The 13,409-nt window shown below is 35.4% G+C and overlaps 1 protein-coding gene across 1 annotated transcript; it reads right to left on the reverse strand.

Annotated features, from left to right (window-relative positions):
• Window positions 1-1,539: 1,539 nt before the first annotated feature.
• LOC149796303 (uncharacterized) lies at window positions 1,540-13,101 on the reverse strand. The gene is made up of 2 exons (XM_089960951.1): window positions 12,910-13,101; window positions 1,540-4,496 (listed from the first exon to the last, which is right to left on the reverse strand). Coding segments are annotated over exons 1-2 (1,332 nt in total). The 5' UTR covers window positions 12,912-13,101; the 3' UTR covers window positions 1,540-3,166.
• Window positions 13,102-13,409: the final 308 nt, after the last annotated feature.

The raw sequence follows: 13,409 nt of genomic DNA on the forward strand, positions 1-13,409 counted from the left end.
CCATCTCTCTCTCAATCTTTTTCTCTCCATCTCTCTCTTGAGCTCTTGATCTCTCCCTTGATCTCTCTCTTTATCTCTCTTTCTTACTGGGACCCGAGTGGCCGATTGGTATAAAGCGCTCTCCGTTACGGATCACTGCCATCTCACCTCTGTCTGCGTGGGTTCGAGTCTTGGATTCGGCTAATGTGGGTATGTGAGAAAGCTTGCCAGTAGCTTCTCGTTGGTCGTTGGTTATTTCCGGGGGTTTTCCGGGTTCTTCTCCACCATTAATACTGGCCGCCATGTATAGCCTATCGTGTGCTGAAAATTGGTAACACACTGTAGGCAATAAAAGAAGCAGTTATTGAAATGTTCTACAAATTTCGCACAGATTGGCCTAATTTCGCATAAGTCCATTTCGAGTCGAAAAAAGCCGTTGCTGTGTTCTTTTTTTAAAACTGTATAATCTCTTTATTTCTTTTCTAGTGGTAAATTCGTTCTAGGTCAGAGTTGTACCTATGAGTATTGCACTATTTCTTGCATGTCTTAATTAATGTTAAGGATAAAGTGAAATGCTTACATTTGCATCAAACTAAATGCAGTAGACATTCTAGTATATCGCAATCAGCGTGGCAATTTCAACCACTGTTCTATGAAAATAAAATGAGTTTAAACGTTTGTGAAAGTTTATACTGATTTGTTTTTCGTTGTAAAACTAGCCTTTTACGCCCTATCATAGAGTAAGGAAATTTTTACGGGGTGTTCTGCTGGTTGAAAGTTAAACAAAACGTCCGTTTTTCATCGGTGTTCAATTTTTATAGAGAAATGTGTGAAAATGAACATCCTTCATTGTAGGATAGGACACTTTCACCCTGATGCAAAATTCTGACTCTCGGGTGCAATGTTTCCTTTCCTTCACTGACAAAAATTCTATGTTCTTAATCTTCATAAAAACAAGGTCATGCCTCCCTAGAAATTGCTTGGACAATGATGGAAAAATTCTAATCATCGTACGGAAATTGCGACAATGATGTTAACATATCACGTTTGTTAGTAAATCGTCTCAGTCAAGATAAGAATTCATTCGGAGCACCCTATTCGTTTAGATTTGTTATAGAACTTATTATATAATTATTTGGGATTTAATATCTACAATACTGCAACCTTCTATTCAATTTCCATTTCACAATTTAAATAAATAAATTGTGTGCTGATTTTCAAAAACATTTTGGTTTTGCTTCGACCATAAAGTCAAAACAATAGATGCCCAAAATATGCCGAGTTGATAATTTCCATTGTTGATGCGAATGTTTAACAGAGAGGCTATCAATGTGCCCAGTGCTTACTTCACGGAGAGTTGGCATGGCATTCAGTAGAATAAATGCTTTGTAAAATGTTTGATACGAACTTTAAAAACGGTATTCACCATATTTACTTAAATTTTGTTAAAAACAAGTAGTGAGAATTTGTACATAAAACTCAATGAATGCATATAGAAGCTAGAACACATTCGTTGCAGACTCATTTACCAAATTTTCATTATTTCGACGCTAAGATGGATGCGTTAACATTTTCTTTTATTTAATTTACACATTTGGCAATTTAGTTTAGTGCATTTTTATGTAAACAAAATAAAAAAATATATTTTCAAAGCGGAGATACACATACACTCCTTCCACAAAACACAAAATCTTGTAAAAACAAAAAATTAGCACGGACATTACAGGTTCATATTATTCCCGCATATAAAATGTTGTAATCAAGGAAGAATCTAAATGGAAATCAACATATATAACATAACATTATTTAGATCATGACGGAGACATTGGTTGATTCTGTTCCATAGCTTGTTTCGAAACTTGAAATTTGGAGATAAAACAAACGCCTTTCCTGCAGTAACAGTCCTTCATGTTTTCAAAACCTTAGCTTGACATTTGGATGTTTTGTGGAAAGTTGATGCATGTAGGCAAATGAATCTTATTATAATCTAAATCTTGAAAGCGTTGATTCTCATCTGTTTTTGAAATGTGAGAAGGGCAAGTGCCTTTGTAACTTCATCATCTCGTTTATGTCTCTGTACTCGAATAAAACATATGCAAATTACGTACAAAACGAAAAAACGACATTACACCTAATATCTTATTTGCTTGCTGCTGACTAGTTTTGCTGTTTTAATGCTCATTTAGTTGCTTTTATGTTGGCCTGACCACATCGCTTGGATGTTATATCTTGCTGTTCTTTATTTAATTCAGCTATAGGTAATAACATCATTGTAGATCACATCTCGTCAGACGTGTTCTCTGACGTTCCATGTCTGTAATAGAGTAAAACAATTGTGGAGCGTACTGCATACAGTTTCTTCCCTTTTGTTTGTTTCTTTGGCTGTCATTGAGAAATGCTTCGTGAAACCTTCGAATAAATGTATCCAGGCAGAGCATTTTCTTTTGTATCCTTGTGTTGTGTTTTTTATTTAACATTGGCCAACAACCTACAGTACAATCTTCAACAAGCTAAACACAAAGATTCGCACATATGTTGTTGCCATCAAGAAAAGCAGTTAAACCTTCTAAATTGTTACGAGGGACACTAGTTCTGTGGCGTATGCTTTGTTTCGTGTTAAACATTTCAATCATGCGCATCCTTCGAAAACTCATCCTTTGCATTCGTTGTAGTAGTTCAAATATGCAGGACAGAACCCTCAAAAACCTACTTGTAACGGATAGGATCTGTTAGTATTCCCCGCAGATTCGAGCGATAAATTTCTATATGGTTGAAAACTAAGTTTTGCAAAGTCATCTTTGGCGTTTGTTTATAGTTGTAGAGATACTCGGAGATTTAAACATTGGAAGCAATTTTTTATTAACATTTCTTTAGCTGTTATTAATCAATGAAAATTTTGACGGGTATGTCCGAAATAACCGCCATCGGCGTTTTCTTTCTTTTCATTTTTGTACGGTAAGACAAATGCATGAACTACAAGGTTTCGTTAAAGACAATATTCTTCCCACATTTCATTGAAGGTTTGGCGACGACAGAAATCCCACTCTAAGATGAATGCATTATTCACGATATTTGACTGTTGCAAAGTAATGTAATGTTGACATACCATCACATGTCTTTTAATCTATACAGGAATGATTCAGTGTTAATGCACACACATAAATTAAACTGTCATTTTATACTATCATTATTTCCTTGTTCTTAAGAGCCAAGCCAAAGCGCAGTTTACCCTCTGTTGCACTACTCTTCCAGTTTCACTACACATTCGTGTCAGGCATTGCCCATTCGGCAAGGGCTGGGGTACCATTATTTCCTCGCCTGGCTCAATTATTCGTCCACGATAGTTACATCCACGCTGTGGACCTTGCCCACCACCTCCACCACCTCCACCTCCTCCTAATCCTTCTGCCCCTAATCCTGTCTGACCACCCCACGCGGTGGTGGAGTGATAATATGGTGTTGTTGGATAGTATGGTGTGGATGTTGGGTAAAAGGGACCAGTTGTTCCACGTCTGTCTGGCAGTAGTGGCTGGGTCGTAGTCTGAGAATTCCAATTACAGTTATAATCATCCCATCTCTGAATTTCGCCATTTTGATCGCAGTAAAGACCGTAGCAATACGATCCCCTTCGTCCTTCCGATATATCCTGACCTGTTAGGAACCACTGACCGTTATGATAACATCTCTTCGGTTGCAACGCTGGAGTGAATTTTCTGGGTGATTTTATATTAGTAGGACTTGCCGTAACAGTCAGAGTATTTTGTGTGTTATGTGTTCTGTTAGAACTACCCTGATCATGTGCAGTGATGTTTCGACTGGCTGAAGTCGTATTCAAGACTATTTGAGTTGGCGATGATGTAGTAGTTTGAGACCGGATAAAGGATTTGGACGTCGTGTGACCTTGACTCCACGAGGATTGATCCACAGGTGAGTCCCATCCTACAACCTGATTGTTTCTATTCCAATCGTTTCTGTTATTGTTTCCTCCCCTATTTATCCCAGACCGCGAATTCTGTTTGAACGGGTCATATGGAGGTGTGCTTGCTTGATAGTTATAGGGGGAAGAACTAGTTGTACTGGCTCCACCACCAAACATCATATTTAAAATAGATTGCCATGGATTCCTCTGTTGGGACGACTGAGGGCGGGGAACAGATGGTCTTGGGGTGGGGCAGTAAAAGTCATCCCATTCCGTTACTTTTCCGTTAGAGTCACAATATGTTCCATAACACCAGGTACCAGACTGTCCTCGCGAGATCTCCTCTCCCGGCTGATACCAATTGCCATTGTGGTAACATTCACGTGGTTGGAGTGCGGTTGTGGGTGGGGCTGCTGTAGCTGGAAGCTGACTAGCTACAGACATTGGCGCGGCAGAAAGAGAAGGTTCAGGGATAGCTGTTGGCGGTAGCCTGTTGCTGATACTAGGTGTTGTCTCATTGATTCCAAATGGTTGTGTTGGCAGGGCTTGTAACGAGATCACCATGGCTCCGATGATCGTTAACAGCAATATGGTCCCCCTGTGAATAAGTAATAAGTAACTAAATATATAAATAAATAAACATACAAATTACATATTATATGTCGTAAGCCGTATGCATTATACTGAAAACATATATGTTATATATAGTAGAGCCATGTACAAACAAAATGAGAACCTCATATTATCGATAATTTCCTTGGTGGCCTAATATGACCCACCAAAATCAATGGTGGCCTAATATGACCCACCAAAATCTATGGTGGCCTAATATGACCCACGAAATCTATGGTGGCCTAATATGACCCACGAAATCTATGGTGGCCTAATATGACCCACGAAATCTATGGTGACCTAATATGACCCACCAAAATATATGGTGGCCTAATATGACCTACCAAAATCTATGATGACCTCATATGATCCGCCTAATTGTTTGGTGAACTAATATGATCATCCAACATCTTTGGACACTTTGAGAGATCCTGGTGAAAGAGACACAATAAAGCTATGGAATAGCGTCAGTTAAAATAAGGGGCCCGAGTGGCCGAGTGGTCTAAAGCGCTTTTCGTTACGGATCACTGCCATCTCACCTCTGTCTGCGGCGGTTCGAGTCTAAGATTCAGCCAATGTGGATATGTGAGAAAGCTTGCCAGTAGCTTCTCGTGGGTCGGTAGTTCTTTCTGGGGTTTTCCCGGGTTCTTCCTCCACCATTAATACTGGCCGCCATATATAGCCTATCGTGTGCTGCAAAATAGCGTTAAACCCAACAACAACAACAACAACAACAGTTAAAATAAGGACCAAATATACACGACGGAATGTTGGTGTTGCTGTCGTTTCGTAATTTTCTGTGAGGAAACTCTCGCCTGTTTTTAATTTTTGCACTTTGAATAGTCTAAATTATTACAAATGCAAAGTGTCATTACTGGCCAGCATCTCAGAAAATAACCTTCGATTAATGTGTAACACTCATTTTTCTAATAATAACACTTGAGCCACCACAACATGTGTACAATATATTGAAGGGCAATTTATCCCACAGTAGCTCATTACAAATAAAACTAACGCTATCATTAGGTGAATAGATGGCGTGCTTCCAATCTGAACTTAAAGGATACTATCAGCATTTCAAATCGATTGCTCATGGTGTATTGGAAACAAATTTCACGTCTCTCAGACTTTGGACAATTTACTAGACAGGGACTAGCTACAAATAAAATTAAGGGTATCGGTCCGTGCACAGAGGGCTAAGGGGTAGAGGTTCTGTAACATGGATCCCAGCGGTGACAAGCGTGATTTGTATGTTAACATAAAGTAGTAAATAAAATCACCGCTGTTTAAATCAGAATATGGAGATTTAACGGTCTCAGAACTGACAGAAATGTCTCCTACCATAACGTTTTTTTTGCAGTAAAATAGTTCAACAAGGTTATGTTTCTATTATGTGATAGAATTCCGACTCTAAATAAAATTAGTCTATATCGATTGTATTGTTCCAAATCAAATAATGCAAATATCCGATCAATATTACAATAAATCCAGAACTTCTATATCCAGCAATCATCCCTTTGTATGAAAGTATAACATTTGTAATGTTTAGTAGTGACAGTGACACACTTTAGGTGGAAACAATGTAAACATTCTAATCAATGAATACTGTAAAGCTCTTATAACCTAATGAATCATGTGACATCATACTGTAAGGCTCGTATAACCTAATGAATCATGTCACATTATAATGTAAGGCTCGTACAACCTAATGAATCATGTGACATCATACTGTAAGGCTCGTATAACCTAATCAATCATGTCACATTATAATGTAAGGCTCGTACAACCTAATGAATCATGTGACATCGTACGGTACCGGAATTGTCAAACGAGATCCATTGTTGAACAATAATGATCCGTGACAAATGTTTTATTGATTTGGAAGGACATATGATCATTGAATAATAATTTGTAAAGAAAGTGCTTTTAAATATTACTGGTGTTAGAGCTGCTCACTGTTAACTAGTGTTTTGGGACTATGTTGTTTTCTACACGCAACAAATGAGCCAGAATGAATAAAATTATTCGTTCTCCTTTCTCTCTAAATTATTTCCAGTAAAATAAAATCAATGTGATAAACATGACTTTAAATGGGTAACGAGTTAATATTTAACTTATGAAGGTCGTTGAATAATGTCCAGCTTTTGATCGCCAATGCTCGCAAAAGCTGGATATTATTCAACTATTATCAAAAATTCAATATTAAATTATTGCCGATTTCATATCCTCTCTCTCTCTACACACACGCACACACACAGATATATATATATATATATATATATATATATATATATATATATATATATATATATATATATATATATATATATATATATATATATATATATATATATATATATAATGTCGGACGGTCTATCTGTCTGTATGATCGTACGTCCCTACCCCTACATATGGTCTGGGACACGTATGATTATACTCTCCTTATACTTTGTCTACACCGTTAAGGCTAGAAATATTAAACTTGCGTCAGTAATAGTCCTACGGCTGTAGATTGTGCCAACACGTTTTGGAGTTTGACGCCATCGCTGTGGCAATCGACTTGGAGGTTGTGTGTGTGTGTGTGGCTAGGATTTAGGTTATAATATGCTTAAATAAATCACCAGTTTAGTCTCAGATGTATGAGAATTTGCCTGTCTGATCAATGATCCAAACACCCAGACACACTAACATTACCACGCTTTTAGATGTGGAATTAATTTGATAGAGAACATTACACCCAGACACACTAACAGTACCATGCTTTTAGATGTGGAATTAATTTGACAGAGAACATTACACCCAGACACACTAACAGTACCATGCTTTTAGATGTGGAATTAATTTGATAGAGAGCATTACACCCAGACACACTAACAGTGCTATGCTTTTAGATGTGGAATTAATTTGCTAGAGAACATTACACCCAGACACACTAACAGTACCATGCTTTTAGATGTGGAATTAATCTGATAGAGAACATTACACCCAGACACACTAACAGTACCATGCTTTTAGATGTGGAATTAATTTGCTAGAGAACATTACACCCAGACACACTAACAGTACCATGCTTTTAGATGTGGAATTAATTTGCTAGAGAACATTACACCCAGACACACTAACAGTACCATGCTTTTAGATGTGGAATTAATTTGCTAGAGAACATTACACCCAGACACACTAACAGTACCATGCTTTTAGATGTGGAATTAATTTGGTAGAGAACATTACACCCAGACACACTAACATTACCATGCTTTTAGATGTGGAATTAATTTGATAGAGAACATTACACCCAGACACACTAACGGTACCACGCTTTTAGATGTGGAATTAATTTGATAGAGAGCATTACACCCAGACACACTAACGGTACCACGCTTTTAGATGTGGAATTAATTTGATAGAGAGCATTACACCCAGACACACTAACGGTACCACGCTTTTAGATGTGGAATTAATTTGATAGAGAACATTACACCCAGACACACTAACATTACCACGCTTTTAGATGTGGAATTAATTTGATAGAGAACATCCCCTACCTCTACACACGAACATGACAGCAATGCTTTTAGAGTATTAAAGCGTAAGGAAATCACTAACTTAAAGGAATTGTTTTCAATACCATTTAATTAAATATTACCTTGGAAATTTTAGTGTACCAGGTTTGTATAACGGTAAAGGAGATTTTTGTAATATCTAGCAAAACAGGAAAACAACTCTGGGGATGGCTTTGAAGTAAAATAGAGTTCTCTATTGATTGTTTTGGTTTGCAAATTCGGCACTCCGTCATGCTCACAAACGAATGGAGTTATTTTATTGTTGCAATTTACTAAGATTTACTTCCTCTAAAATGCAGTCCATCTGGTATATAGTTTTAGCAATATCTGAAAATTAATTGTTAACTTTATAAAAAAAGCAAACGAAATGCTTATGCATGGTTCAGTGTTTTACAGACACAATTTCAACCAATAAACTTATTATCTGAAGAAGAAAGACGTTTGTACACATTACTATTAATTCATAGAAACCATTTCTCCTTTACTTTACATCATTGGATGGTTGATAAGAATGGCTGAATGCAAACTGCAGAAGTCAAGTGGGATTACTATGATTTCATATGACGTCATATGAACATTATTATGTCTACTTGATTATATTTAGATGATGGTTACTCCAGTTTTGAGGACGTTTCTAAACAGTCTTTACCTGCATTCTTTTGTTTTACATATCTCTTTGAGGTAGGTAAAATCTCACCAAAGTAGCACGTTGTCCTTTTCTTGATCAAAAACTTTCTTTTGTATCGTAGTCTGAGCAAAGATTAAGCCAACCATACAGCAAAACCATACTGGCATATCCGGAACATGTGGTGACACAAGACTACAAACTTGCCACCACATGACGAAAACAAACAATTCTCTTGTAAAGCGAAGGGTATAATAAATGTCCTAAACATCACATGCCTGCCTCATGACTCATGTGATTTTATACGGCCTTTAAAATGTTAACTATATTAAAGCAACAAAACAATCCTCATAAATGACTTAACCTCCACAGATCTAACTGGATGACCAAAACATTGGAATAAAGCCTGCTTGAAGACATTATCATTCCATGACTATACAGTGGCATCATTTTAACTGGCATTATCAATAGCATCAACTGGAATCCAAAAATTATGAAGGAAAAAAGTATACTTAATCCCCTGTTTCCGAAAATGGCATGGCTTAAATCCAGATGAACCAAAACGTACATGTCTGCGTGGAAACATGTTCATAACCGTTGCCACATTCATTTTGATATTATTATCACCAACGTCATCGATATTATTATTATTATTATTATCGTTATTATTTTTATTATTATTATTATTATTATTATTATTATTATTATTATTTAAACGAGAGCTAAGGCAATGAGTCATCTGGGATACAATTTATGGAGACAAAATTCTCCACTCCACAGTATACCGCGCACATGATCGGAATATCTCGCTTTTATGTAGGCCCTCTACTATTCATTGATAATTTGATCATTGTATATCGAGAAGACTACAACAACAACAATAATAATAACAATAATAATAATAATAATAATAGACCTGCATACCAGTGATCAATGTTTTTTTCCATGAACAGAAACTATCAGCGAAGCTAACAGAGAAAATTAATATTTAGTAATTTTATTTCCACCACTCTGACAAAACATTCAGTCCGTTCCAACAAAAGATTAGTTCTGTTCTGAGAGAACATTCGTCCTGTTCAGACAAAACATTGTACGCGTTCTGACAAAACATTCCGACAAAACATAAAGCCCATTCCGACAAAATGTTAGTGTCATTTCACGCAAATTCAACTGTTTCTAGACAATATAATGTAACCGATGTTGACTTTCAGATTAGCTGAGTCAAAATGCTTGATTAACGGAAGTAGGATAATCGTGTATTGAGTTGCTCATAATAATGAACTGAATTTCATTCATTCACACACACACACACACACACACACACACACACCATCTGTGTGTGTGTGTGTGTGTGAGAGAGAGAGAGAAAGAGAGAGAGAGAGAGAGAGAGAGAGAGAGAGAGAATATAGTAATCCTTGATAAACACAACTTACTCATTCAATGCTTCAAAAAAGCAACTTTTACAAACTCCTCGAGTATACCAACTAAATCAATGTGCCAGGTAGGTAAATTTTACAATCCTCTCGAATATACTTACTAGTTCGAATATACCTATTACCTCGAATATATCCAATACACTATGGGTATCTAGTTAAATTACGTTCATTTCTGTTTGCTGATTTATTTTACAAGAGTATGCGCAACAATCAAGTGTTGAGGGTGGGGGATGGGTTGGCAGAGAATCAATGAACAGAAACTACAAGAGTTTCAGTTTAACATTTTCCGCCTGATCACTGGTTGTGTTTCAGATTCTTTATGGACAGTAAATACAAGAATGTTCAGAGAGTACTGGTCCATTCGTAGTCGTATTAAGAAGACTATTTCTTTTACAGTTTCCATTTTAGGAAAACCATTTCAAGCTGGATATTAATGGTGACTAAAACGATGTGATTTTCACAAGGTTGACACATGTACGACATGTTTTACATCTGTAATCAACAGATAGTCAACACAAAGAATCTGACACAAATGTGAAATATATGTAAACCACATGTGTAGGATTATTTAAAACATTTAAAACATGCAAAAATTTCATTCATATATGTTATATGTGACTTGGATAAACGAAACATTTGCATTTTTCTATTTTTCCCGTTTGACACAACATTTGTTTCAAAGCTCAGGAATCACTTACATGTCAAACATGTGTTGTCATATATAATCTGTATGTGTCAATTTAGACACGCGTTTTATATATGTGGCAACCGTGTCAGTGATAGATGGGTTTCATCGCATAATTTGATCGCAACATTTATTCACATTTGTCCTTTTTTAGGGTGCTTTTAAGCGTCGCGTAACCTAAGATGTTCCTATGGACTGATACCGTGTTACAAAATATGTATTATTCTAAAGAAAACTAAATACAGGTAGTTTTTTTACTACTCTAAAGATAACTAAATACAGGTAGTGTTATTTACTATTCTAAAGAGAACTAAATACAGGTAGTTTTATTTACTACTCTAAAGAAACTAAATGCATGCAGTTTTATTTACTATTCTAAAGAGAACCAAATAAATTCAGTTTTATTTACTACTCTAAAGAGAACTAAATACAGGTAGTTTTATTTACTACGCTAAAGAGAACCAAATAAATTCAGTTTTATTTACTACTATAAAGAAACTAAACACATGCAGTTTTATGTATTACTCAAAAGAAAATTAAATACATGCAGTTTTATTTACTACTCTAAAGAGAACTAAATACAGGTAATTTTTGTTTAAAGAACACAACAAATTCAGTTTTATTTACTACTCTAAAGAGAACTAAATGCAGGTAGTTTTATTTACTACTCTAAAGAGAACTAAATACAGGTAATTTTTGTTTAAAGAACACAACAAATTCAGTTTTATTTACTACTCTAAAGAGAACCAAATAAATTCAGTTTTCTTTGCTACTCTAAAGAAACTAAATACATGCAGTTTTATTTACTACTCTAAAGAGAACTAAATACAGGTAGTGCTATTTACTACTCTAAAGAGAACTAAATACAGATAGTTTTATTTACTACGCTAAAGAGAACCAAATAAATTCAGTTTTATTTACTACTCTAAAGAGAACTAAATACAGGTAGTTTTATTTACTACGCTAAAGAGAACCAAAAAAATTCAGTTTTATTTACTACTCTAAAGAGAACTAAATACAAGTAGTTTTATTTACTACTCTAAAGAGAACTAAATACAGGTAGTGCTATTTACTACTCTAAAGAGAACTAAATACAGCAAGTTTTATTTACTAATCTAAAGAAAACTAAATACAAGCAGTTTCATTTTAAAGAATCCCCCAAAAATTCAGTTTTATTTACTATTCTAAAGAGACCTAAATACATGACGTTTTAGACAGAGTAAAGAGTAGCATCAAGTCCCTCTCAAATGCAGAATGAAAAAGGACCCTAATAATTTAACAGTTTTAAGGTGACTAGCAAAGCTTCGATATTTAGAATGCTATACTTATATATATGAGAGAAATTTGACCTCATCTGGTCAATTGTAGCAAAATTATAACTCAGTCACTATTTTCGTTTTTTTTCTTCACCTAAGGTGATAAATAACCTGATGTAGATGTAGATAACAACACAATCAGTGGGGTTGTCTTCAATCAACAAAATCTGAGTCAAAACTTAAAATCAAGAATCCACCAGTCAGATTAGATAGCATTCAGTTTCACTTATGTTTCACCAATTATATATCGTAAATCTTGGATAAACTTAAAATAAATGCTGAATAAATTGTGGTAATAAACTAGTCTTTTTAAATGGCAAATTAACAACATTGAGTTCCTTGCTATATAAATGTTTAGGTGAACAAAAACAATTTTCAAAATTTTTCTCTTTACCTACGCAGGGTAAATATATACCACTTGCTTGGGACACTTTTACAGAGATAAATATAAGTTTATAAATTTATCTGCTAAACTGCGATAGCTGGTTCGATGCAACATTTCTCTGACTAAACATACTCCTCCTAAAGTTTAAAATCTCATCTAACAAAACTATTTGCCTTACAAAAATTGAAAACTGCGATTTACAGAGTACACCTAAAATTCTTAGGTATAATAAGCTTCCCGTTGAATATGTAAATATAAAATAACCTGTTTGGTCCTTTACATCCCGAAGATATCTCAATGAATTATATATGAATTTTGGCCTGACGGATGAAAATCTGTACAGAGAGAGAGAGAGAGAGAGAGAGAGAGAGAGAGATTAAAATACTTACATGTTTTTAGTGGGGATCGTGAGTGACCACACAGTGTCTACTAGCCTACTCTGAATTCATCTGTTCCACTATATAGCGTAGGCAGAATGTGTACAGGGCAATCTGTTCATTCAGGTTGTTATATCAGGTTGAGGCGCGGAAGGTTAAGACCCTGTCAAAAAATAAACCGTCGACTTTTTTACGCACTAGCGGGGAACTGGGGTAAAGGATATGAAAGGGAAATTGATGGAGATGTCACGTTGCAATAGACATTCCAGTATTCATATAAAGGTCATACATTAGACTGTTTTGTGTCTGTTATATGTAATAACCTGGTAACACTTTGGTGCATATTCAAGCAATGTCAACAGCCAATCATAGAATTAATACCATATCAGAAGTGGGGTTTTAATTGATTGTATTTATTTATTTGCTTGGTTTTGTTTTCAGTCTGTTTCTTTTTTAGTATTAGTTGTTGGAGCAATTGTTTATCATCGTGACTTTTTCTCATAGATATCTTC

Source organism: Sinohyriopsis cumingii, chromosome 6 (assembly GCF_028554795.1).
Source record: "Sinohyriopsis cumingii isolate HCF-2022 chromosome 6, ASM2855479v2, whole genome shotgun sequence".
Lineage (NCBI taxonomy): Eukaryota > Metazoa > Mollusca > Bivalvia > Unionida > Unionidae > Sinohyriopsis > Sinohyriopsis cumingii.